Raw genomic sequence first — 27,525 nt, 5'->3', positions numbered from 1 at the left:
GAAGTTACCAATATCCTTGTAATAGAAATCCTAAAATGACTTCTCTAAGCAATCACCTTCATAACAGCACATCAACTTATATTTCCATCAGTGTAAAATTAGCCATTTTAGGATTCGTTTAGTTGTTTCTGTTGGGTTCTGAACTGTAAAAGCAAACCAACACCAAAGAACTGAGACAAAGTGGAAATACAGATCAGTTTGGCTTTGGCTAAAATGCAAGCTGTCATGTTGGTCGCAAATCCAACACAGTAAATCACCCAAAGGACACAAATCCTACCTTAAAGCAGTGGTGACACATCAGGTTTTATCACTACTCTCATTGTAGGGCGCCGCCGCTAAAAGGGAAAATAAATGAAACAATGTTCAGAAAAGTCTAAAAATGTTAGCCCTCTGCAAGAAAACTAAAACTGGGACATAAGTTCACCTTTCATAATGACTGGAAGCACACAACCAAAGTAAGTTCCCCAAGGAACTTGACAGGACTTCAATAGTTTCAGTAAAGTATGGTCAAATATTGCAAATAGAATGATATATGTTGGAGATCTATGTTAAGGGAGTCTAAGGGAAAGAAAATGAAATTTAGATGCTTATTTTACTTTTTTGGTCTGATTGGTACTCAAATATGCAATCTTCACAGGCAAAGATGTAATTGGCTCAGTAGGAAACTAAACCCAATGAAAGGTATAATTAGGGTCAGGTGTTTGAATAACATGATCAACAATCAAGCCTGATCTGAGCCAGCTCTGTCTAACATCAATTTAACATCAAACTCTGGCCCTTGCCACCACACTGAAGATTTCAGTGCACAGGTTCCAAAGTCACTCCATCCCGTTATCAAAAGCAAATTCCCAAACACCTCTGGAAAACAGTCACTGCATTTGAATCCTGAAAGGGTTACCAAGCCAATTACTAAAGCCCTGGAGCTCTACTGGACCAGGCAGAACCACATTGTCCAAACAGAGAGTCTTGCCAAGAGCGAGGTGTTAAATCATCCAAGAAGCCACAAAAAAGCCTAGAAGATCCAGGGATCGGCAGGCCTCTCCTCAACTGAGGTCAGTGTTCATGACTCCCAACATCAGAAAGACACTAATCAAAAGTTAGATTAATGGCAAGAGTGAGGCCACTGCTTACTAAGAAGATTAATGCTTGTCTAAAATTTAGCTGAAAGCACTTTATTGATCCTCAAGAGGAATGGCACATTGTCTAAGGAGGTGATTATTTTCTCACATGAGAACTTGGGGCATAAAAAATACTTAAATTATTAATTTATGTATCAATATGGGGTGGTTCAGTCAGGTTCCCTTATATCTAAAATTAGTTTATGGTTGAAGATATGAACAGTCAAATCTCAAAGGGCCAATAGTTTTCCACAGCACTGTAGGTGTGTAAACATAGGTCGAGATCTATCCTTATATAGCTGTTTGATAGGTGTTTCAATCAAGTATTCATTCAGGCCAGGGGGGGCAAATATTTCAATTTTGTATTTTAATATTTTATTTCTCAGTAAAATCCCTTTAAGAGTAGCATAGTGCACATTACCCCACAGCTTTATCTTGCGGAACTACAGATTTGAATTGGAATTTTGGTTAAATCTAACATGGAAAACAAACATTTAACATGCAAATGTTTTTTTCTCATATTTCCCAGATTGCTTGTAGGACACAAACAAAATGCCTGGTTCTCAGTCTGGAATAGAAAGCAAGACAGCCAGAGGGTGAAATTACATACTGGTTACAGGTGTTGCTGATAACCTCAATTACATTAGCAAGGGGTGTATTCAAGACAGTCTATGCAGTTCTGTGCATGAGTTGTCATGTGACACTACCCACTTAAAAACGTCAGAAAGAAATCAACCACATTTCTACCATACAGGCATGTGATACGATGCATTTATTTTTGATGCCTACAACCGTAAAAACAACTTTCCAATTGATGAACTGGATCTGATCAAATATGTTTTTTGAAATGGTGGGTTGATTTAAATAACAGACAATGACCTTGACAAGAGCTCGCCCTGCTGGTGAATTTAGTAATGCACATTCAGGTTTACAAGCAGTGCATGCAACTGCTTTTCTAAAATACTGTATAAAAATAATGCGGTCTCAAACTAAAACAAAAAAACCTTGATAAATTAAGACAACTTTATAAACCTAGTCCATAATATTTTCAGTACAATCAACTCAACATATCCCATCTATTTAAAGCATCTTAATGAGATTATTTAACTCTCCTAATTTAAACAAAGTACCCATTTCTCAATAGTTAATGACTTATCATTGATGTAGAAAAGAATATACCTTCAAGAGGAAAAGAAAAAAAGTTTCAGCAGCAGTTATTTGGAATCAACTGCACGACAGGCAAGGTAAACAACTTTCATAGCCCAACTGTGCTTTAAAATACTGTAGAATAGCATAGCAATGCTAAAAGAACAACCTTGTAACACCGTACAAAATTGAACAACCTAGAGTGCATCATTGCTTTTCTACAGCATTATATGGAAATTTCATTTTCATTAAAGGAAGTTAAGTTTGATTAATGTATTCAAACTATTCAGCCTATCACAAGGATATAGTCCCCAACAACTATAGTGAAGCCTAACCATGTCAGCTCTGGTTGTTCATTCAATTTGCACTATTATCCCTCAAACAGTTCAAAAATAGAAATGTCTAATTTACAGATGCATTTTGGGAAAAAAATCTTAGGTATGCATATCTTATATTACAGAGTATGGCTTTGATTTTGTCACATCTTTCCTAGGAGTTTACATAAACTCAGTAATGCAGGTCTTTAAAGTATTTAAATAACAATTCTGAATTGGAAATTAATTAATGGGTCACCAACTTCTCTACAAGTCCAAAGACATATATACATAGACAAATACAGGAAGTAGCTCATTTATTTCATTGCTCTGGGAATTTCGCACAATATTCACACAGCAAATTTTACACAAGGGCCTTGGACGTTTTTCACCTGATCTGCCCCGACCCATTCTTTACATTAAACATTCACTGCCGATTGGCTGACTGATCTCTAACTCAACCAATCAGATCCCTGATACAATCACACTCAAATAAACATACCCAATCCACAAGGTTTGAGATGTGGCAACAGTCATAAAGGCAATGCACGTTTACCTAGTTCACCAGAATCATAATATAATATTTATTAAAAAAAACAAAACAAATGAAACAATTACACAATTTTTTTTCAACTAAAAAGTAATTTGAAGGTCCCCGGTGAAGAGTGGGAGAAATTCATAGTACTAGCTGGCTCCATGAGAGGGCGATGTCCTCAGTACTACCAATAGCTCCATGTCCATCTCACCTGAGAACAGGTGTTGCTAACCTAACCGCTCCAGCTATTCTGGAAATCTCATAGTAGTTTCCAAGCCACAAAATCTACTAGAAACGAAGGACTTCTCACACTCGGTAACCAATTGGATTATTTCTAAACAAAATAAGAAATCTATAGAAAAATCGTAATTCAAGGTAAGAGATATCAAAACCCCAGCCTGTCAGTGGAGAGGCTGTGTTACAGCTGGTAGAAATTGCACTTAAGCAGATCGGCTGAGACTGTTCCCCTCAGCAGGTGTCAGGGTTCATTTCTTGCGAGCGTGTTTGTATTTGTCGACATAGGCCTTCACCAAGTTAGCCACTTTTCCAGAGTTCACTTCCCCACTTTTGCTATGGCAGACCTGAAAAATAAAAAGCCCCCAATAAATACTTCCAAAAATAAATGAACGTACCATTTGGATTTATACTATAACATGATTACTAAATTGACATATCAAATAAAACAATTTCTACTTACTAATCATTGGCATTTATATTACTCAGACATTGGTTGAACACTTTAGAGGACACTTTATAGGTGTTTAAAAAGATCACTTAAATTCACTGTTGGAGCATACTAGAATAGCTTTTCTGTCATGAATCTGAAGTTGGATGTGCAAAATAATTTTTTAACTACTAGGGTGACCACATTTAAAACAGTGAAAAGTTTGATCATTTTGCACATCGTAGGTTAAACCTTTCTGTAAGTATTGTTTTTATTGTTACCAGGGTCCATTTAGCTTAAAACCCCCAAAATAAAGGACTTTACATCAAAGGGAACGGTAATCCTGAAGCCAAAGTGTTGCATTTGTGCTCAACACCAATGTCAAAACGTTATTAGAGAGAGGCAAGTTTCTTGTTTTCCTTCCCTCACAATTCTGTGGTCTAACATTGAAACATGTCATACAATGCACATCTTACCAATCTGTTCTGCTTCTTACAATAGTGCTCCCCCAGCTAGGAAGTTGATGCAAGCAGCAACACACTTGGTGAACCCATTCGCTCCCCCCAACAACCCCAACTGAGCTTGCAGGCGCCTGACCTAACCACGAGACGACAGTGCCGTGTCCAAGCCCACCAACGCCGGAGGGATGAGAATGTCTGGTCAAAATGACACGGCTGTACAACAAGGTATCCACTTACCTTCTCAACTGCTTTGCGAACAATTTCTTTGTACTCGTCCTTGGTGATGTCCTTCTTTTGGTAGTAGGGTTTGATGGCTGCTTTGACTTCATTAACGGCTCTCTCCTGGATCTGTTGTTTCTAAAGCAGATCTCAAGTTAAGAAATCAAGGTCTTATACGATAAGTGTTAGTTCACAGGTGACATCGCTAACATAAATAATGTACCTGCTAAACAGTTCTCCACAGGACATGAAAAACGAATTCCTGAAAGTCTGTTCAGAATACAGAGAACCCTGTCTGTATGTATTGGTGCTATTAGTGACGGTGACATTACCTTTTCTTTCTTGGAACTGTCTGGCTGGGGGGCCCTGCTGTGTTGGGTGGTGGAGGATGGCATAGCTACGCTGTGTGAATGAGTTGTGGTGGCACCACCTACTTTGGTCATGGTGGGCATGAGAGGGGCTTTGCCATGGCCTGCCAAGCTGCTCATCATCTGGGAAAAGACACGGGGGTGTCTTCAACTTACTATGCAAAACACTTGAGAAAGTGCCACCGGGGAAATACGCTGAGTAGAACTGATTGAATAAAAGTGAAATTACACCAGGTCCAGAGGACTACGTGACTAACAATTACAAACACTCCTGTCCCCACCTGTGTTGCCCGGCTATCTGCCTGTATGGCCATCATGCTGCCCTGCTGCATGGGAGGCGGGGGTGGAGGAGGGGGCGGTAGACCCTGGGCAGCCGTTACGGGGACCTGCAAGAGAGGCACTGAGGAGTGGAGGTGCATAGGGACCTGAGGAAGAATCCCGAAGGGGGGTGGTTGCAAGCTGACAGGCGGGCCTCGTGGACCCATGGGGTAATGGAGAACGTTCAGCTGAGGGGGCATGACGTTCTGGGTGGGTGGAGCTTCTCCTTGGGCACTCGGCTGCGCATTAGGCTCGTTCTGAGGTGGATCTGGACGAATGAAAAACCAACAAAGTCTGAATTATCTAATGCATTTTACATCGTCTATGTTACAGTTATTAAGATGCACATCGGTGGCATCCACGTTATCGTCACAAGAGCCCTCAGCAATGCCATTCCGATATGCTTTGCTCAGCTACAAACACTAACGAACGCGCAAACTATATGACACAGCCTAAGCGTTCATCTAAGAAGGGTTCTGACCTGCTGTAGACGGCTCCTCCTGCCTGCTCCAGATGCCAGAGCCTGCCCCTCCCCCGCGATCTCTCCTGGAGTAATAGTTCTGCACGTCTGCCGGGAGGGTCCTCCGCACAGCCCAACTGGAAGCCGATGACCAGCCGGAGCGATCCATCATCGATTCACCCATTTCAGGCTCCTTCCTGCGGCCACCGCGGTTCTCGTTGAATCGGCTGTACGAGTCACCCCCTGAATTGTTCGAGGTCCCTGAGAATGTGTTTCTCTGCTGCCAGCGGTTATCTGTCGACTCCCCCTGCTGGTTGGAGGTCCCGTAGGCCCCTCGGCCTCGTCCAGTGCCTCGTCCACGATCTGAGCTCCAGCCTTTATCATCCCAGCGAGGTCCACTTGTCGCTCTGGACTCTGTATCGGCGCGCGCCTTCTCTGTAACCCAGTCAGGATTTTCCCTGCTCGGGGAAACCTCAGCAAAGCCACCATTTTCTGAGCCTCCTGTGTCTCTGGCCGTCCTGTCTTGGAAATTCCTTCGCGAGGAGTCGCTACCCTGACCAGCCCTCCATCCATCTCCAGACCAGCGATCCCTTCTCCGTGGTGACTGCCCTGCCGAGTCAGGTCGCTCTGGGGACATCCCTCTTCGGTAGGACCGGGAACGCGAAGGAGATCTGGAACGACTTCTCGAGCGCTTCCTACTCTTCTTCTCCCGGCTGCGGTCCCGGCTGCGGTCACGGTCCCGGCTGCGGTCACAGTCCCGGCTGCGGTCTTTCCTGGGGGCATCCCGCTCAGCATCCCGTTCCCGGCTGCGGCTGGAGGAAGGGCTGCCAGAAGCCTGCCGCTCCCTGATGCGCTCCCGAGATCTGGAGCGGGATCTCCTCGACGAGTCCCGCTTAGCCTCTCTCTTGGGAGACCAAGTGGTGGCTGCAGAGTGGAAGCGTGACTTGTGCTGCCTGCTATTCTTCCTTTCCTCCACCTTGTCCTCCCCGGCCGAGTTCTCTTGCCTGCCACCATTCCGTTCGTCTTCAGGGGCCTGGCTTGTGCATTCCAGAGCTGTACTTTCAGTAGCCTTGGGAGGGTCAGGGGCCTGGTTGGGGCTGTGCTCACTGCTTGGTGAATCACAGTCCATGGGTATTGCGTCGGTGTCATCCTGATATAGACGGTCCTCTTTGCTGACAGCTCCCGATATCTCACTTGGGCAGCCCTTGGGATCATGTGGTATTGCATTCTCTAGAACCTTCCCCTCAGAGGTGCCTTGGACTTTTTGGGTTACACTCTCATTCGGAGAGTCACAGTGAGTAGAGCTGGACCATGATTCAGGTTCTGCAGTGGGGCAGGGAGAGGACGCTGCTTTCTCCGTTGCGACATCACCATCCGATTTCACTTCTGTTAGATCAGCAGTGGCTTCCATGACGTCAGCATCTTCCTCCCCAAGTTGTCCCGACTGCACAGACTGGGGGCTCTCCAATGGCCTCTCGGGTGAATTAGAAGAGGTAGGCGATTTACTTTTGTCCAGGTCTTCTGCGTCGTACTGGCGTTTCTCTGCAGCACGCTCCGGAGAGAGCACAGGGGTATTCAGCTCTACATCCAATGGTGGCGACAGGTCCTCCACCTCTCCGGTCTTCCTTTGTTCATCTTCCTCTTTGCTCTGCAGATCCTCAATCTCTTTCATGTCTTCAGCAACAGAACGTTGGGGACTGCCTTCCTCCTCAGCAGGACTGGAGAGGCACTGCACCACCTCTGGGCTCCCAGCAGGGTCTAAGAGCAGCTCCATTTCATCTACACCTTCCTCCTGCTGTTCCACCTCCTCCTCCTCTTTGGCTTCTTCTTCCTCACTTCCCGAAGGGCTACTGAGGACGACTTTGGAGGCCTTTTTTCTGGCTGGGGCTTTCCTCTTGGCGCTAGGCTTTCGCTTAGCTGCTTGTTTGCCCTTCCTCTTAGCTGTGGCAGAGGTGCTTTTTCCTGCCTTTGCAGGTGGGTTTGTGAATGTGTCGGAATCAGAAGATTGAGACTGCGAAGATGCAGGGTCTTGGGTAGGAGCTTCTTCCTCCGTCCTACTGTGGCGGCCAGATCGCCTAGTAACCAGGGCCTCTGCCGGTTTGGAAGGGCCTTTGGAGCCGGAGCCAGAGCCACGGGTCCCCTTCTCCTCACCTTTCGGGCAAGTGACTGCACAAACTCTCCCCTGAAAGACTAAGATGAATATTTAAAGTATTGTGAGAAATTATGAAATATCTTGAGGGTAATGAATAACCCACACAGATGTTGGAAACTATCCACAAACACAACCTGTTTAACTGACAATGCTTTTTTTAGGTAACAGTAAATGAGTCCCAAATGATAGTGCCCCTTTGGTCAATTAGAGTTTAAATCAATTTTGGAAATTATATCTAAACACCCAGTAGTTTAGATGTATTTGTATACAGGTAAAACTAAATAGTGGCGCAATTACTTAAGTGATTAAAGCTGAAGTACGCAAGTTTTTTGCATTTACACATCGCTATTCTATTAATCAGGATCGTGGATTAATTCCTACCATCTCAGATGGACCCAGGCCCGCATCTGAAAAACCTCTGTATACGGTATACTGATCCTAAGGATAAAAGTGGTCGGCTCTCGCAGTGGCGGGAAATGTTATAGTGTACACAGGAAGTGATGTGTTTGATGTATCAAACAAAGAGCTGAGGCTGGACAAAATAAGGAAGTGGCTACTAATTTTGTGGATCAAGCAGCAAGAGACGCTAGCCAATGTAACAGTACCTATGAAAATACATTTCAGTTCAGAAGAAAGCAAATCTGGTAAAAGAGATGCAGATAGACGCCATTCAGAGTGAATATTTGCTGCAGCTGCCTATCCACTATGGATGGAACTCATGGAGCAAAAAGCATTAAACTTTGACCCTGATGTGGCAGTTCTGTTAAATAAGAAAAGTAAGCTAAACCGCTAGCTAACCTCACACTGTTGTTAGTAACTGCTATATTGGTGTTAATGTGGCTAGCTATACAGACAGAGCAGACACGGCTATAGTTACTCACTGTACATCTATCCAGCAGTCATTGTTCACAAGTTTTGCTACTACTACCAGCTTCTAATAATGTCAGCTTTCCAGCATGGGCAATGTTAGCTGCCAAGAATAACCTCATACTGTTGTTAGTTGGCTATAACCAATGACCTGGCAAAAACAATTGGCCAATTTGGTTAACTAGCTTATTATCTGTGGATAAAGCGGCAAGCTGCCATCTGTACATGCTTTGTTTACTAGCCCAGGTAGTACTACTGTAATCGGAAAACATTACCAGGTTGAGTTTAGACTAGAAGCAAGCTATTCTCTCGTTTCCGTATTTATGCTACATCAGACATTTAGTTTAATACATTTTGGTATATAATTAAAATAATCGTATGTCAACTCACCAAGTCAAATTAAGATTTTTATTTTAGAGGTGCTGAATAAAGTGCACAGATAACTTGTGGGGCTTTAAGAGTGAACTGACATCACACCAGCGACAGCCAAGAATTCTGGGAAAATGAGTCGGAAATGCTTCCTGTTTTGTACTGATCCATCCTGGTGGCTACAGCCTTGACTGAAGGATGCTATGACACTAAGGCTAGGGTGTGCTGATAGGAAAACTGTTCACAATTGAGTGGAAAAACATTGGTTCTGCTCGTCTGTGTCGCCCTGGGTAAGCAGGTTGTTTGTAACCATTTCATAAAGACACTGTCATACAAAACCACATTTCTTAATTACAGGCTTTCCATATTAACAGAGCATAAATCTTATTTTTATGGTTGATTAATGGCTGCAATTCAGATAATGCATTCAGAGGTAGCTGGCTTGCTACCAAATATTAATGATGCTTGGAATCTGACAGTTTCATAGACTGGAGTAAGACCAAGCTACGCAAGATAGGGTCCAAAAGTAACAAACGGATCGAAGCACATTACTCCACAGCTTTATCCTTTGTCCGAACCTGGAAACTACTGGTCTGGAACCGTTGATCACCTGAGGTTCTAGTCATTCCCATTGACCAGAAACTGCTGCTGATCAATTTCACATGACATACTATTCTATCAATGTTTGATCTAGTATGGATGAGAGTCTTGAACAAGCATCAATCAGACATTTTTTGTTGGTCTTTAGATTACCATTTAACTTAATCCAGAAGAATGCCTTCTACTACTGCAAAACAGATTTTTATATTTTGAGTCGGAACTGGAGTTAAAGAGAAAACCTATACTAACCCAAACTAACCTTCTCATTCAGCAATTTATTTGAATCAGGAGGGCTAGATTATGGACAGAGAGATTACCTACAGGACAGTAGATTTCCAGGGATAGGCAGCCCTGGTCCAAAACATGTGGACACCATCCATTCGGGGCACCGGTCCATTCAAACCAAACTTTCCCGCATACATTTGTGTGCCAGACCAGACCCATGTGAATGTTTGACATTGTTTTAGGCACTAAACATAGTGCTGAGAGACCTGTCTATACAGCTACATAACATCTTTCAAGCAGATCTGTTCTTTGGTGAGAGTAGCATTTAAAAATTCAAAAGGGCAGGAAATTCATCATTCTGGTACTTGTGTCCAGGGCAAATGTTTAATTGTTATAAAAGAGGGACTTAACGTACATTACTTTAGGTAAAAGCACTTTAAATAACTTCCAGCCATTTGATATGCCAGATCCCCATAGCAAGATGCATCCTTCAGCAGTTTATTGAAGTTTATTAAGTTTATTGAAAGCCAGTGTAGTAGGATATGACGTATGTGCCATACGGACAAAGAATTTCACAGTCCGTTCCCCAATTTTGTTTCAGGGGACAATAAGAGAAGGTTCCTTTGAACAAATTAAACAGTTTCAAAGCAAGACTCACCAAAATGCCCTGAGCCGAGAGGAGAAGCAGAAGTAGAGAAAGGCGAGAGAGGTCTCAAAGGAAAGGGGCTGCTGCTCCATTTAGATGGTTGGAAGCATTGCCTGGGGATAAAGACTCGTCAGAGCTACAAGGAAATTATACTGACAAATCACTTACTGAAACTCAAAAAAATTAAATAATAATAATCATTACAAACACTAAAAAACATATATTAATCATATGTTAAACTTGCCCAACAAGCCCTACTATCATCTACAAACAGTTGTGGGTCGCTGAATTCACCTTGAGTTGCCACTGGCAGGAATAGGTACAGCAACAGGCCCAAGTGTTTTGTGGCTGCACTGCTTACAGTCATCCTCAGATATCTCCTCCTCGGGCACCCAAAGTGGTTCTGCACTGCAGAATAGACAGACAACACAGTAACGTTTCTGGAGAAAGATCATATTTGGTGGTTTTGCACCAAAGCATTTGAGCTGTATGAATACAAGTATAAAACTAAATTGTGCAAGATGTAGTGAAGAATATCATGCAAGTATTAAACACCACAGATGTGATAAATAACAGAGCGTCTGTAAAAGGTTATCAATGTCAAAAGCAATTTGTTCGTTTGAGATGGTGGGACCATTGAGTGTAAAATATAAATGCTTGTGTGTGCATACTGATACTGTATTGTATGCTATAAATATGTAGCTTATTTGAATAAAGATGTGAATAGAAATAAAATGTTTGTGACAAAAGCTCCAAATTTAGTAGAGGTAGACATACAGCGCAGTCTATATGCATTTTAAAATTATGCGTTTTAATGAAACAATGACTAAGAAGTTAGTGCAGTTTTTCTAATAACATTGAATAAACTGTTATTGATTTTAGGGGACTAAAAGTGATTGGACAAATTTAGTATGTAGTTGCAAATCTGATACTTTCTCTGTCAGGCCTGTACTGCAACAGTCTTCTGATTGGTTAGAGGCGTTTTTGCCTTCGGTGTTGTCTTCAAGGGGTGAAACGCCTGATCAATTGGATTCAGGGTGAGTGGATGACTTGGCCAGCCAAGAACATTCCACCTTTTGGCCCAGCAAAACTCCCTGTTTGCTTGCTTGCTTGCTTGGGCTGTATGTTTTGGATTATTGTCCTACTATAAGTTGAAATGCCATCAAATGAGATTTGAGGCATTTTGTTTGATCAGAGCAGACAAAGTCATCTTATTGCTGCCATCAACAACAACCAGTGACAACAGTTACAGCAGCAGCCATACATGCCACAAAAAGACCACTTTCATCTTATTTCACAGATAATATGGGGTGATAAGTGCCTTCACAAGCCAACAAGGATTTTTCATTTATTGTCTGATGTGCTAAGAACTAAACTACCTGACTCCCACAAACTTCAGAAAGTTTCCATCCATCTCTTATGACGGTCATTATAACAGGGCGGCCAAACAAATGGTTACGTACCATGAGTAGTAGTTACTTTGACATAAGAGAGCATGGATTTTGCTTCTCTGCTCTGTAAACTGCAAACCAAAATGTTTAAAGTGGCCTACTCACATGCACTGTCTCATAGTTCCAATTGCTGTGCCAGTCTGGGCCGGAGACCAAGAGCACAAAGGTCCCCTCACCTGTGAGAGGGGGAAAGACGTTCAAAAGGAGGCCTGGCTGTTGCACATATCAAACAAGCACTGTGGGAACAAATGGGCTTTCAAGAACGGTAGTTGCACTTGATGCAACTTATTCTCTGCAAGGGCATTATCAAATAGGCTTGGCTGAATCAATGAAATGGAAAGGACATGCTAAAGATAAGCTAATATAAATACATATCTTAGTTTCATTGCATATTTGCTAAGTAAAACTAAACCACAGAGATGCCTTTTGCCAGTATATGTATTTGGAGCATATCAGTATTTGGGGCATGAACCTCCCAGGTTATAATATACAATAGATTACAAGTGGTCTGAAAATACTAACCTTCTTGCTCAACACAGAGGAGTCATCATCGCTACCTGAGGAACACAATGTATGTTGTTACACCTCATGAACAAAACGGAAATGTACAAAATAATCTGTGGAGAAAATTAGCACATACATTTACGAATTAGGCCTTTGACTTTGGCTTCTGATGCCCTTTCGGTTTTCGGTCTCCTCAATCGTCCCCCTTGTTTACTTCTGGAAAGAATGGTTTTACATTTGTCATAAAAAAGGAAATAAGCCAATACAGTGACTGAAAATGATTTGAAAGATAAAACCAGCTACAGATAACATGCACATTTTCATATTTTGAATGTCACCACCAATGCATAGACATTTTTTATTTAATTAGAAACACCAGCAATGTTCTTCTACTCGAGATATAATCGAGATACTGGTGAGATTTTTTTTTTAAATCACCATAGCTTGTCATGGATGTATTACTGTATAATTCATCAAATAACTAGGGAACAAAATCTAAATACATTTTTTTTTGTTGATAAACATTGGACTGCAATGTACATTTGTGAGATCTTGTTAGGCAAACATTTGCCACAGAGAAAAAGCGTGTGGATCAAAGGACGGAAGAGACATTCAGAATAGCATTGAAATTGAATCTGCCAGTTCTATAGGTTCAGGAGACATACATATACACAGACGTGTATATAATATAGAAGGAAAATGCAGAATTTTTAGTAAACATGATGTTGACTGAATCAACCCGAGGGAGCTCTAACAAAAGCAACCATTTCAGTATTTTTATCTTATTTTGTTTTACTTACACAGCAATGTCAAGCTTTTGTAAAATGCAACTAAACAGTCCCAGTCAGGAACCTTGAAACTCTCAGGTTTACTGTTCTACCCATTCAATTAAATACTTCTACTCACTTCAGCCAACAGCCACTGACTCCCGCGTCCGTGCAGCCACACCTCTCAGACTCTGACGGGCCAACTCTAGTCTTCACAGGAACCTGAGTATGACATAGCAACATGGAAATTAGTTCCGTGCTAAACCTAGAAGGTAGAGCCACAGCAGGGCCCGCAGCTTACCGTCACACATCCCAACACGGCATCACGTTTGTAGACGACACTGAAAGGCCGCCTGTCCACTGGGCATGAGGGGACTGCCTGCAACTGGAAAACACACAGAAAGCAGACGTTAGTCCACACGAGAACAACTGCTATTCAGGGCCAGAGACGTCTTGTGACCGAGGACGAGTTCTAAGCTGATATTCAATATCAATCCATTAAGATGTTTGACAACTTCCTTGATAGCCAGGTATGCAATTCTGAAACGGAAACAATACCACCAGCCATGCACGGTCTCCTGAACCAATGTTGAGTAACAGACTAAAAGCTCACACCTCATTGCACACTCCCCACCAGCTGTGCCACCCTTTATTGCCACCCAGGGTGATGTGTCTATGGGGGAGAACAGTGCATGGTGCTTACCTCTGCCCATCTAAGGAGGCAGCTAAGGCAGAAGACATGGCAGCAGCTCTCAGGCATTGCCAGAACACAGCGGCCCAGGGCACCAAGACAGATAGGACATCGATCCGCCTCCTCCAGCTCTGTGCAGCCATCTGGAGTCTGCCCGTCTGAAAACCAGAAATAGGGGACAACCCGTCGTATGAACTTACCACCTCAGAGATGTTCAAAGTGGAGGTGCAGAAACCACTGCAAGACCTTTTTCATTAAGACTGGTTGGCTGCCAGCCTACTCACCGTTTAATGATCCACCAGCCATCGTTGACAGTGCTATTTGTCCCTAAAGGCCAGGTGACGCCTTGAGAAAAAAAAAAAAAAAAACAGTTAAAAAAAAGTATCCCCCGAAAAACGATGTGTGTCACAAATTTCACTTGATTACTCCATCTTCCACCTTGGGCAAAACATTTTAATTTTGTAAAAGCTGCAAATCAAGACAACAAAAACACAGCAGTTAAAGGTGTGGCAAGAGGTGTCATTAACATTTTTATATTTAAGTAGAATACAATAGATGCTACACCCTGCTTTAGAAATGCATCACTTGTCTTACCAGGTTGATTGTTTATATCCCATATAACATATCAACCATGAAAAAGGTTGTTTATTCTTGACAGAATCATATGGTTCACCCCAAACAGCATATTTTGGGGTTCAACTACTGAATTAATCCAAAGATTAGTCAACAAAAAAAAGCAAGCAATAAAGCATTTACCCAGAATAAATGGTTATCAATCCTTATCTGAAAATGGCAGAATTGTTGCCATGCAACTCTGACAATTACTACATTTGGCTTTTGAGTTGTGGTATCACCATTTCCTCTTCTATACAGCTAAATAGCTAACCAAAATTACAAACAACTGAATGTGAAGCAGGTTGGTGAATACCATTGTCACAACTGATGTGAATTTGTCTTTGGGACTCCCTCAAGCCATTTTAAGGTAAATAACAGAAGATGCCGACAGAAAGAGGGGGAAGGAATTACCATAAATAGTACAGCATGTCTAAATCCATGCGAGTCCTCTGTGCTTTTAGCACACAGCTAAAAGGACAAATTGCAGAGGTTACTTGTTTCCACAAATCTAGAATGAAGACTATACTGGAAATATTATGTGAAGAGGTTACGGAGGCTTCTTCTTGGTGTTTTATTCTATTTTAATTTGAGTCCAATAATCTGCAACTGCTAGTGAAGACATCAGATTACTAGTGAAGTAAGGTTCAAGAAAGCAGTGCAAGGTAGATATTCTCTCACAGACAAGTGCGTTTGACTTCATTACTACAGTACCCTCCAGCCCTTAAAGTGGAAGCAAAATGAATTGATATATTGGATACAATTTTAATGTTACTAGGAATACAATAAAGAAATTATATACAGAATAGCCTACTATTTATTTGAGCTTTACATGAGTTATGGCCAATACAAGTTACAAACATCTGTTAAGAATAACATATGCAGTTATAGAAGAATAGTAATTTAAGAAAAAAGCTTGTTTGCCCAATGCCTCAGTGACTAAGAATTCATAAATGAATTGTCGTTGTATTTTTAATATAGCTCCTATATTGTAATGGAGTTTACCTTAAAATCTCATTACTAGAGTAGAGTTTATTGTTGTTTTATTGTTTGATATCTTGAATCTTGATGTCTTTCAAGGCTATTAACACAGTACCAGCCTTACAACTCCAGAGAAAGTGGCCACCCATAAAACAACTTAAAGATCAAATAGGCCTATTTACCATCACGTTAGAAATCCAAGAAATACATCGACTGGGTAAGAGTTTTGCAACAGGGAGATTATATTCAGCAGCACTAAGATATTGCAACACATTAAACCACACTTTTATAATTCATTAATAAATGAACTATTCCGTGAAAACCCTCCTACAGACAGTGTTGACATGAAAACTAGACATGGTCTGATGTGTCAGGTGCACTAGTTGAAGTATCTCAGAAACTGCCTACTACTTGGCTCTTTACACTACGGGTTGTAGGGTTTAACGAAAATGTCACAGCAGAAGCAAAGGGGGAATGACAAGAATCGTTCCAGCTAACAGGTGTAATGTGAAGAAATGGCTTAGCCAACTACACCAGGATGGACTCCTATCAGATAATAACCAACAGCAGCTGCAGCTCCAGACAATTAAGGGAATTACACATGGAGAAAGATATGAATGCACGAGTATTAAAATGTATTCAAAACAAAACATCCCTTTTTTTGTCAGCTGCTGACTTTTTACTTTCACTTTCATCCCTCAGCTTAACAGCTGCAAAAAAAAAATATATATATATATATATATTTACATAAAATATATTTCATCGCGATTTAGATGGTTACATTAGCAACGATATTAAAATGATTTTTTTCTTAAAAAATGAATAAAAATATATCAGTGTTTCATGGCGCCAGGAAATAATATAATACAATAAAAATATCGTTTCACTTCGACAACAATGTCAGCCAGGGAGCAGAAACTTATGCCGAATATCCCCGCCAAATCCTACAATAATTCCAGTACTGCACAACCTTATAGAATCCACGAGACTGTTTTAGAGGCAATGGGGATTAATTGGTATACCTAATAAATTCGGTAGTAAGTGCAGACATTCAAAAAACGAGGCTTGCAATAGCAAATGGGGCGACAGGGGTTCCGGCTAACGTTAGCCTGCTCGAACTAGAGTACAGATACTGTACTTAGCTCAACGGGTTCTCCTCATTACGTTCAAAATAGTGTGTTGTCCCGAGGATAAAAGAAAATCTGTTTAAAAAAATTTAAACCCTGTTTTGAAGTTACAAGGTAACAACACTGACAAATAAATTACCGAAGTCTTAGATCACCAAAAGTTGTCATTTTGGGGAGCAAAAGCTTATGTTACAGTACCAACCTCGAATGGCTGAATGAAACCGAGCGATAAATTCACGTCATCAGCGGTAAATGTGCAGGTAGATACTAAGTCTGGCATTTAACATACATCACCAAAAAAACTCCTTTTAATGACGGTAAGACCGAACTGCTATTTTAGCTGGCAGTTCTGATTACTTAATTACTTGTGATTTAACACAACCCTTCAACTTCTAGTTGGCTAGAAGTATTAAGTATGTATATGGTTCTGCCTGGTAGTGGTACTAGTAATTGGTAGTATAGTAGCTAGGTAGTTACTAGGCCCCCATCTGCAACCAACTTGAATTTAACTGGCAAGTTGGCTAGATACTATACCGTGTACTACTATGGTAAAATAGTAGTTGACCATAACCATGGCATGTCTAGTAACTCTACCAAACGGTACTTTTTCGGTTGACACAACAGGCTAATAGCTAGTCAGCTGTTAGCTAACTGGCTAGCTAAGAACATAACTTACACACTGAAAGTAAGGTAATTATATCACGGTCATAAACATGAAATAAACAGGTATGCACATCTAAGTAGGTCATAGGTATTTTTCTACACGAACCAGCTAGCTAACTGCAACGCCAGTCAAAGCGCCAACGTCGTTAGTTAGCTAGTGTGACTGGCCTTGTTTCACAGACGCTATTAGCCGCACAAGCTTAGTTAGCTAACGCGGCTAACGTCACTTTTGCTTGCTAACGGGTGCATGCTTGCTAACTTGGTAAGCTAACGTTACGTTTGTTGACTTACCCGAAGGCTAACTCAATACCTAGAAAATTCGCGTGGTTGTTTATTTTCAGCTGTCCCACGTATTTCAGTGTATTGGTTAATCCAAGTAGCACGAACAAAAACAGAATGTAGCCGAATAGATTGCACTGCTAAGTCGTTATATATTTGAGAATGTCTCGGCCACATGTCTCGATGTCTGTCTGAGACCACTGAGGTGTAAACAGCACAAGCATACCGCACAGTGTCGCTGTAATAAATGTTAACTCTGGGGAAGAACAAAATTCTTAGACCGTTTCCGGTCCTTGGAACCAACTTGAATTTAACAGTACAATATAAACATATGAATGTATGTAAAACGTTCAGAACGCGTTTAACTGAACGTAGCCCTTTTACTTTTGCCTGACTGACCCAACCCATAGTAAATTAGTGATCTCTGGCGTGTTCGTTCCCCAAACACGACGTTTAAGTTGTGAAACATTTCGCCGTTTGCACATTTTGCGATATATGAAACGTTCAGTACAATGAATGAATGCTGTTCAGTTCCGTTTTTGGTCAATAAACGGAAATTGTTGTTCACTTTAATTTTCATTTATTTTGTTTACTGATTTGAAAAATCTGTGTCATTTGTCACAACACGAACACTTATAAATTGCTATACGGACTTCGCGAAGTTCATTCTTCGCACGGTTCTTTTTTTTAATGGATTAACACGAGTAAACTGGTGCTTCCAATTAAGAACCAAACAGAACTCGAATGCATTTAGGCTTATGTGATATTGAAAAGCTGGATAAGATGAATAAGAACGCTGGTGTTCCCTTCAGTCAGACCTTTTTTTTCGAATGGGTTTTGAGAAGGCGTAGAGAAGGGTACACAAATTATGAAACTCCTGTCAATGTGGGGAAATCCTGGTTCATTATGAGTCTGAGTAAACATGAGAAGTGAACTTCAATCCCCAAAATGCCCTGATGAGGAAAATATAATATTAATATAATACTTTATATTTAATATTTATTTGATACATAAGGACATTCAATATTGCTACATTTCTTTACTTCTGAGATTTCAGTGGGAAATGCCCAACAATAAACTCATCCACTCTCACCATAAAAATGTACCTGAAAAATAGAATTGAAAAGAACTCCAGCTGCAGTTTATTTTCAGGATTTATTGACAGACAGGCTTTTGAATTGGAGCTGGGTCCCAATGACAATGTGATGCTAGTATGTTTGTCTGAGCACATTGGAGAATAAACCCTGAAATTCTATAAGCAGGGGCCTTAATGGCTCTGCCAATGCACTCATAAACACTATAATGGGACAATTATAAAGATATCACAACCCTTCCTGTTTACCAGGGAATAGGAGGCAGCAAACATTTCACCAGTACTGAAACTGGACTATCTTCCAGTACTGTCTAGGTTTTGGGCGTTTAGTGATCAATTATGATTGAATTGGCTTGTCGTGCTCTGGCGACTTCTAATGGTGGCTTTCAACCAAACCTCTCTATCAGGTTGGAAAGCTGGAGAAGGCGTTCCTTCAGGCGCATAATTACCCGCTCTCTATTTATTTTAGGCGCACTTGTGACCGGATCTCTGCTCTCTACAGTACTTATGGACAAACATCCCTGTAAATGTTTTTGTCACCTGGTAGAATCCAAAGAAACCAAGCTGGAGGTAGTCCAAACCAGTACTAGATGCATGTACTTCGGACTGGCCGCAGAGTGTATACGATAAAACCAGAGCCATATGTTGTTTAAATTACATTTGTTCAGATGGACAAGCCTTCTGATTGGAGAAACCTTGTTTTTCTTCTGCTGTTTAATTAAATGAGAGATTATCTAGAACAGAAACTACCTCATTAAAAAAGCTCAACTTTCTATAACTTTATTGTAAGTTGATTAATAGAATATACACATTTAGGGAGAACATTTCCATGTGTTTTTAAAAAGTGGATGACCACAACAATGTAACATGAATTGAATTCAATAGAGGCACCCATTGCTTCATCACACTGCAAAAAAACTGAGCCCCAAAACCAAGACAAAAAATGTTCAGTCTTTTATTTAAAAACTATAAACAGTCACCAAAGTAAATAAAGCCAATTTCTAACAGACTGTTAGGTCTATGTATAATCGCACATCCTACTGACACCGCAGAAATGAGGATGGGTGGTTTGCCCCGCTCGGATGCTAACACAACAGGCAGTCAAAATGTTACACAACACACGGTAGAGAGGATAGTCTGAGGACGTGAGCCGGAATGTGGCATGGTATTAAGAATGAAAAAATAGTACAATAAAACTCCACACTATATTAAGATAGAAAAAAAGTAGTGAAGAAAACATCATACCTGCACATAAAGCAAAGAACACAGGAGAAAACCTGTATAAAACTCCATGTATTTAAAAGAATTTACAAATACAAAAAAAATGTGGTACGTGCACTGTGCTCGTACAATGACATACGTTTTACAGTGGACACATGTTTAGGGGTGAAGGGGGGGGACAGAATACCTTCAATACTTTTTTAGTCTACAAAATGACATGAGATATATTATTCCATACTCTTTCAGCCAGCAAAATGAGTTCTACAAGGTATTATAATACAAAAAATGTCACAGTTCCACAAAAAAAACTGTCTCCCCCCTTAACTTTACAGCATCAGTACCTTAGCAGAATTATTTACAGGTTTTAAGTACATTCATCCACTGCTGAGTATAGAATCACCTTAGATACAAGTAACCAGGGATAATAAAAAAAAAAAAAATTCAAACCTACCAAATTAATGCTTCTATTACTCCACAGAGCAAGTTCTCCAGTGGCTGTATCGGCATGAAAGGATTTTCTTTATATATATTCACAAATATTTACAAGATTCTTTTCATTAATTGTAATGGTATTCATTTCAATAATAAATAAGTGAAAATATATCGACTCAAGTAAGAAAACCAAGCTACCAAGTTCTAAAGAAAAACATTTGAGCCAGTCTCCTGCTGCTGCCTCTCCAGGACCTCCACTCTCCAGGACCTCCACTCTCTTGGCGCAGCAAAGCCCCTCGGCCTGCTGCCACTCATACTCAAAGACGTTCTCTGCAAGTCCCAGGATTACAAAAAAAATGTGCTCGTATTTGGGGTTTCGTTAGTAGAGTCCCTCAGGGCAGCAGTCTAAAGAGCTCCCCCTCTTGGGCGGCTGGTGGAAGACCCCGCGGCAGTTTGTTTTGTGAAGGAGATGGAGGGATTCGAGCACAGTGGGTTGAGGGGAGGTTTCGCAGGGCATGGTCTGGGTTGACCTCTGCTGTTGCCCGTCTGTGTGCACTGTTACTACGTTCCCACGACGACACCCATGAAGGGTGGTTCTCAGTCCAATTTTTTTTAGGTGCCGTTGTCCTGGGGGGCTCAAGCTTGGAGAGAACGAGTCAGTTCATAAAGGCATTTGGCGAGCGTGGTGGAAACCTCCATGTTACTGAGTGCCAGTACAGAGAGGTGGCTCTCGTGCCTCTTCACCAACCTGAGAAGACAAGATGCTGTGTTTACATATTCCACTTCAGCCATTAAACAGTAATGTTATTATTTATCACTTCCAACACACCGCGAGTCCGTCCCTGATGACGTCTGTTATTGTAAATGTATATTTGCTTTAAAGAAACAGTTCTTACTTTCGACCACAGTCTGAGTACTTGGCGATGTTCTTTAGCGTTAAGGCAGCAGTAAGTCGTATGTGTTTGGTCATTGGTCCCTCTTTCTCGTCCTGAGCAAAGGGATTGTGAAATCAGAAGACATTTAAAAATATCTCCACATCCAAGCAGTTTATAAACATAAGTTTTTACATTTCAATTCCAGGTGTCATTTTGCCAAGCCTTCAGTGGAAACAAGGAGCTAGGTCCCCAGTCCTAATCCAGCCATACTCACTGTGAAGTCCCTGAACACCAGGTTCCGAGAGCCTCTGCGTAGGGCCATGAGGGCTGCGCTTGGATGATTGACAATAGCTTTCTGTGCTCGTGGTGCTGGAGTGCTGCTCGCCACCGGCTGAGGCCTGTTGAACGATGCAAAACGGTCAACCACACACACAGGGTCCCGTCATCGCCGGGGCAACGGCATCACAAGGGACAGCTGCACAATTATGCTAAGCTAACGTACTTGGAAGTTTTTTGATTGGGGTCTTGCGTCTGCGTCTGCTCCTGCTCGAGTTTTAGTGCGGCCAACAGGGCGTCTCGAGAACAGTGCTTATCCTGCAGAGGGAAAACGAGATTAATATCAACAAAGACACCCAGAGACATGGTCCGATTTGACAGTCAAAGAGCGTAGTGTCACCTGTAGATGGGTAATGAAGGAGAGTCTCTGCCGAGGAAAAGGTTCACACCCTTCCCAGAGGCACTGGCCTGGGTACACTTCTTTGCCACCATGCTGTGTGGCTGCATGGTAGAACACCTGAGACGGCGTCTCAAACCACCTAGAATAACCATGAAAATGACACTGTCAATTAACAGGCCTTTTAGAGGCAATTCATAAGCCACAGCCTGGACACAAGTGCCCGCAACAGAGCTTCTCTCCAAGTCAGTTGACGTGGAGAAGATGAACCTACCGTTTACAGGATTGCCACAGACACTTGAAGTTCTGTCCTGCTTTCCTCATCTGCTCCGGGGGCACAACCACAGCTTCAGGACCAGAGAGTGGGGTGTCCGGGCTGGCGCTTACACCCTGAGCAGGCTGAGCCACCGGGGGAGGAGGCGGCATAAAACCAGGCTGAGGAAAAGAGGCAAAGCATTAGCAGATGAAGTAGGCAGGTGATACTCTGTAGTGTGGACGGACAGCTCAGAGTACATTAATGCCTGAATTACTGGAGACATTGGCTTATATCAATCAAGATGTTACACACTTTACACCATTTAAAATTACGTAGAATCTCTCACATGACAAGTGTCAAACTACTCTACTTGCCTAATTCTCTAACCTGTTGATGGATAATAATATAGTAATAGAAAGAGTTTGGTATAAGATATCTGCTCTATTTTCTGCTAAACTTAGACAACAGGTTGAGAAACTGAAGGGAATGACTGAACCGAGTAGTACAATATACAACAGTCACCCCTGGGTACACAAAAACATTACAGTAAGGTTAAATTATCTTGGTTAATCAAGAGCTAAAACATAATTGGTCTGACGCTCGATTAAGTTTGGGGTCCATGTGTGTTAGGAATCAGAAAAACAGCTCCACCCCTCTCTGAAAGTTACAAGTAAGCCAAATGTGTCACCCCCCCCCCTTCTAAATTTGTGTTAAAACTAATAAGACAGTGTTTCATGAGACCCACAGTACCATTTATGCTTACATAGTCTGTCCAAGAGACTATTTTTGTAAACTTTACAAGAGAAACGTCACTGAAAATGACAACTTATTTTCTCATTGTTTAATCATACACGCAACCCATAACCAGAAAAATAACCAGGCCAGCCTGTTTCAGCCAGCCCGCGATTAGAAGCGATGGATGTTCTTGCCCAGACTGGATTTGAACCTGGGCCTCCCATGTGAGAGACTGTCTTAAACCACTATGCCATGGAGTTGTAGACACCATTAAGCATTATGTTGAACTGACTAACGTTTCTTATGAAGTTTTCCTCCACCACAAATAGCATCTATAAAACGTATGGCTTTTGCCACCTGGCCGTTTTAAAAAGCTTATTAGCCAGTAATAGGCTTACTAGTATCTACTAACTTACTACTTCGAATAGTCATAAGAACTGAGCAGTTTCTAGCGTGACTGAAGATGATCTGTAAACTGCCAAAGCTATTTCATTTCATGGCACAACGTTGGACATTGATATAATAACTATCAGTATAGGTGACGATACTGTGTGAAGAGACTATTGAATTGTGGAAACCCCTACTCTTTCACTGCTTAAGGGGTTTTGATCCAGCCTATATTTCCCCAATACCACTACGCTATTTAACAAGGGGTAGTCAGTCAGACCAGTCAGTAAGAGACATTTGCTCTTCTTGACCTGCGCCACTTTCACAGTCCGGCAAAAATAAGAGACTACCCTCTGTGTCAAACAAATCAATGATTTACAAATTCCTAATAACCCTTAAAAAAAAGGAATAAAACATTAACAAGGAGGTCCCAGAACCTGAAGACTTTTCTCTTTAATCTAGAGTAATTTAAGACATTTGTTTCCATGAATAACCTTTCATTATAAGCACAAGATCAAACTTACCAAAATATTAATTGTGCAATATAAACAACTGTTGTCAAAGTCAGTATAAATCATTTGTTGCCTCTAACCATACTCATTATAATTTCTCAAATAGCAGCAACAGAAGAAGTGTTTTATGATGACTGGCCCTGCAGCACCCGTGGTTTATTAAGCGGTCAACTGCATAGTTGATTTCTTTCTTCAATGATTTGGGACTTAATTAGCCTAATTGTTTTTTTGCAGAGTTACAAAATGTTTTGGCTTTGTTCTAGGCTGCTCCACCTGTTTAAGCCACTGTATATGTACTGCAATAGTCTAGGTTCAAATCTGTGCTACTGCTTTTTCTCCACCTGAATTATATTTTACTATTTTCCTGTCCAGTAAGGCATAAAATGTTTTCAAAAAAATCTTTAAATGTCTATTCCAACCAAAACAAGTGCGTTTTATCAGTTATTTATTGTATCTATGATCTTTTTTTCTAGCCCTTTTACCGTGTGTGCTCGCACTGTGACCCTGCCAGAACGTTGTTTTGTTCCATCACATTATGAGTATGTGAGTGGCATGACAAAGAAACTAACAAATAATTAGTAACCGTTCACTCCTGTTTAAAAGGATGTAAGTCCCATAATGCCAGGTGTTGAGACACTATTTGGCCAGTTGTACACCTACATCTAGCACCAGGTTGCACCTAGTTGTGACAAGGACAGACAAGTGGCACGTTCTGAGATGCCGTTCTGCATAACACCTACAAAATCCAATGTTATTTGCCAGTATGTTGTGGTTTGCCTGTATGTGGTCCGCCTGTTGGCCTGTTGACTCCTAATATTATTTTTTGACCATCCACAAGCCAATTTTGCCCACAGGACCGATGCTGACTTGATGTTTATCAAACCATTAATGGTAAACCCTAGACTTCAAATCTGGGTAGGGACAGATTTATTATTGTCTGCTGTCAAACCTGGGACGGCGTTGAGAACCGGTACGTAAATGTTTTGAAACTCACCGTAGAGCTAGTTGCCTGTATAGGCGAGCAGTTCCTCTGCTGTGTGGCGTTTTCTATTGCTACTTTGGCTACTGTGCTTGGGTCAGCCCCAGCGGGCACCGCCACCATAGTGGCACTGCAGCCTGCCTTGTTGGGGTCGCTGATGGTGATGATTCTCACGCCCACCTTGCTCGGGATCCCAGACCCCCGGTCGTCCTCAGCCGGCCTCTTGAGCGCGCGGCTCTCGCCGCTCACGCCATTGGCCGGGAGGGTCCCGGGCCCCGTGGAGCTCTGGGAGTTTACAGTGACAGTGGGGAACAGCTGCTGCCTGAGAGCAGGCAGGGCATAGTTAGGCCCCGGCCCCATAGGTCCATTAGAGAAGGGGCCTGTTGTCTGAGGCCCATTGGCCAGGCGCTCTGCCTGCTCAGCTTTGGCAGTGTCCTGTTGGGGGGCAGAGGGCTCCAGGGGAGTCCCATGCAGTTTTTGAGGAGGACCCACCTCCCCGTTTCCCAAGTGTTTGGAAGCGATGTGATTTGGAATGTTTTTGCTTAAGTGGGCACCAGGGGAGTTGTCCCCTTTCTCAAAGTCACAGACCCCGTTGACGAGAGCCTTTTTGGGGTCAACGTGGCCCTCCTGTGGGTTAGCCAGGCCAGAGGCCTGCTTTCCATTAGTTGGGCAGCTCTCGCTGACCGGCCCATTGGCGCTGGCCCCTTGGCTGTTCCCTGAGTGGTACGGAGGTAGACTGGAGTCCATGCACTTCCTTCCGTTAAGCAGCTTGGCCCCTGGGGCATTGCCCCCTACCAGGTCCCCATTGCTGGTTTTGGTGACGGCGCCGTCAGCCAGAGAGGAGTTCTCCATCACCTCGATCTTGCGTTCGTGGATGTGTAGACCCGTAGCATCCTTGGCCTCCTCCTCCTTCTGGCAGATGATCTTGTCCCCCCTGAAGGGCGCCGGCGGGCCGTGGAGGGTGTTGCCCGTCTGGACCGCCGGCAGGCCTGGCGCAGCGGCTCCCTGGCTGACCTGGGCGGCGGCCGCAGAGGCGGAAGTGGTGAAGCCCGTGTTGGGCACCACGGTGAAGGTGACCTGGCCACCGGACGCCGGGCCCTGGATAATGGCTGCTGGGCTGCTGGTGGAAATGAGCTGCACCGTCTGGAGAGCCCCCCCGGGGGACTGGAGCTGGCCGGGAACCAGCTGTACATTGAGTGGCTGAGGCTGGCCTGGTGGAGCGACCTGGTAGAGCACCTGCTGGCCGGGGGCGTGCGTGCTGCAAGGTGGAGGCAGCACCTGAGGCGCGGGCAGGATCAGCTTTCCGCCGGGCGTGGAGGGCCGCTTTGGAAGCAGTAACTGTTTGATCAGGCTGGACTCGGCGGAGGTAGGGTGGGGGGAGGGCTGCTGCTGAGACAGCGGTTGGGGCTGAATCTGGAACTGCTGCTGGGGGTTGAACTGTTGCCGTTTGACCGACAGCATCTGGCTGACTGTAGCAGGGCCCTGCATTTGGGGCTGGGGGTTGGAAGGAGACGGCAGGCCCTGGGACAGTGGAGCGGAGGCGGGGGGACAGGGCGAGGGATTGGAAGGGGCGGGAGGCTGTCCTGCCAGTTGCATGGCCTGGCCGCCAGGAATGGAGGAGGGGTTGGCCAGCACGATTTGATGGATGGCCGGGGCATATGCCTGGTTCTGCTGGGGGTTGGGGCTGACGATGACCACGCTAGACTGCTGCTGGTTATGAGCGGTTGTAGGCGGCGCACTGGCCTGCGAGGGGGCGGGCTTGGGGGCAATGTTCTGGAAGGTGACACGAGAACCCTGGGCATTGGGCACACCGGCAATGGTGAACACCTGGCCCCCGCTCACCTGGAAGTTCTGTATCGAGGAGCAGGTGGCGGACACGGCGGCGTAGTGCTGGGGTGCCGAGAACACCGCCGTGTCCTGTTGGGGACCCTGGGATACCGTGGAGGGGGGTGTGTGTGGCAGAGTCACGCCCTGAACCCGCGCCGTGAAGATGTGTCCCTGCGGTACGGGTTGGAACAGTGTGACGGGGGTCCCAGTGGGGGCCATGACTTGTTGATGGTGGAGCGGTTGGGTCATATTAGGGCTGTGGTTCTGGATGACCGCTCCAGAGGTGGGGATGGAGCTCTGGACCATGGCCGTTTTCAGGATGTCGCCGGGCCGGGACTGCGGAGCGGTGTGGGGTTGTTGCGGCGACGTGGCCTGGGGTTGGAGGGCGGGCCGGGGAACAGTCTGAAATGTGTGGGGGTGGGCTACGGCGTCCTGCGTGGTGAATGCCACCGGTGGTGCGGCCGGGTTCGAAGTAAGGCTGGGGACTGGAGGACGGGCCAACCCAGCGTGCCCAGGGACAATGCCTAAAGTACAGTAACAAAGGGAAAGACAAAGAACACTCAATCAATCAAGTGTATTTATAAAGCCCTTTTTACAACAGCAGTTGTCACAAAGTGCTTTTACAGAAACACCCGGCCTTAAACCCCAAGGAGCAAACGTAGTGTTGAATTTCAGTGGCTAGGAAAAACTCCCTAAGAAGGCCGAACTTTAGGAAGAAACCTAGAGAGGACCCAGGCTCAGAGGGGTGACCAGTCCTCTTCTGGCTGTGCCGGGTGAGATATTAAGAGTCCAATTGGAATAATTAATAAATGCTTATGGGCTAAATCCAGAGTCAATTTAAATTTAGACTAGGTCAAAAGTATGACCAGGTGGACAAGGACATGGACAGCAACGGGCCCCCTAAACCAGGTACTCCGCAGGTGTGGACCAGGACCTCATGTCCTCCTAAAGCTTAAAACGGGAGGAGAACACATCCGGTTACAAAGCATTGCAAGAGG

At 43.4% G+C, this 27,525-nt stretch overlaps 2 protein-coding genes across 4 annotated transcripts in view; both read right to left on the bottom strand.

Moving 5' to 3' along the window:
* Positions 1 to 1,862: 1,862 nt before the first annotated feature.
* scaf11 (SR-related CTD-associated factor 11) lies at positions 1,863 to 17,782 on the bottom strand. Of its 2 annotated transcripts, none has more exons than XM_010892638.5 (15): positions 17,550 to 17,782; positions 14,160 to 14,220; positions 13,888 to 14,033; positions 13,486 to 13,569; positions 13,324 to 13,406; positions 12,554 to 12,633; positions 12,436 to 12,470; positions 12,019 to 12,089; positions 10,757 to 10,870; positions 10,475 to 10,575; positions 5,625 to 7,793; positions 5,107 to 5,411; positions 4,790 to 4,948; positions 4,476 to 4,595; positions 1,863 to 3,694 (listed from the first exon to the last, which is right to left on the bottom strand). In XM_010892638.5, the coding sequence occupies exons 2-15, from the start codon at positions 14,179 to 14,181 to the stop codon at positions 3,599 to 3,601; spliced, it is 3,585 nt and encodes a 1,194-aa protein (XP_010890940.3). In that variant the 5' UTR covers positions 14,182 to 14,220; positions 17,550 to 17,782; the 3' UTR covers positions 1,863 to 3,598. The 2 variants fall into 2 exon arrangements, with proteins under 2 accessions (XP_010890940.3, XP_010890941.3); XM_010892639.5 differs by having other exon boundaries at positions 4,476 to 4,586.
* Positions 17,783 to 19,569: 1,787 nt separating this feature from the next.
* Positions 19,570 to 27,525, bottom strand: part of arid2 (AT rich interactive domain 2 (ARID, RFX-like)) — a 30,668-nt gene continuing 22,712 nt past the window's right edge. For both annotated transcript variants that reach the window (XM_010892634.4, XM_010892636.4), the window contains exons 15-21: positions 24,716 to 27,051; positions 22,106 to 22,266; positions 21,835 to 21,973; positions 21,661 to 21,752; positions 21,433 to 21,556; positions 21,180 to 21,271; positions 19,570 to 21,031 (exon numbers count right to left, since the gene is read on the bottom strand). In XM_010892634.4, coding sequence (XP_010890936.2) covers positions 20,920 to 21,031; positions 21,180 to 21,271; positions 21,433 to 21,556; positions 21,661 to 21,752; positions 21,835 to 21,973; positions 22,106 to 22,266; positions 24,716 to 27,051 — 3,056 coding nt within the window. In that variant the 3' untranslated portion in view covers positions 19,570 to 20,919. The remainder of the gene's footprint in view (positions 21,032 to 21,179; positions 21,272 to 21,432; positions 21,557 to 21,660; positions 21,753 to 21,834; positions 21,974 to 22,105; positions 22,267 to 24,715; positions 27,052 to 27,525) is intronic.

Source organism: Esox lucius, chromosome 23 (genome assembly GCF_011004845.1).
Source record: "Esox lucius isolate fEsoLuc1 chromosome 23, fEsoLuc1.pri, whole genome shotgun sequence".
Taxonomy (NCBI): domain Eukaryota; kingdom Metazoa; phylum Chordata; class Actinopteri; order Esociformes; family Esocidae; genus Esox; species Esox lucius.
The sequence above is the reverse complement of the archived record's forward strand: the minus strand, read 5'-3'. Positions and strand labels throughout refer to the sequence as shown.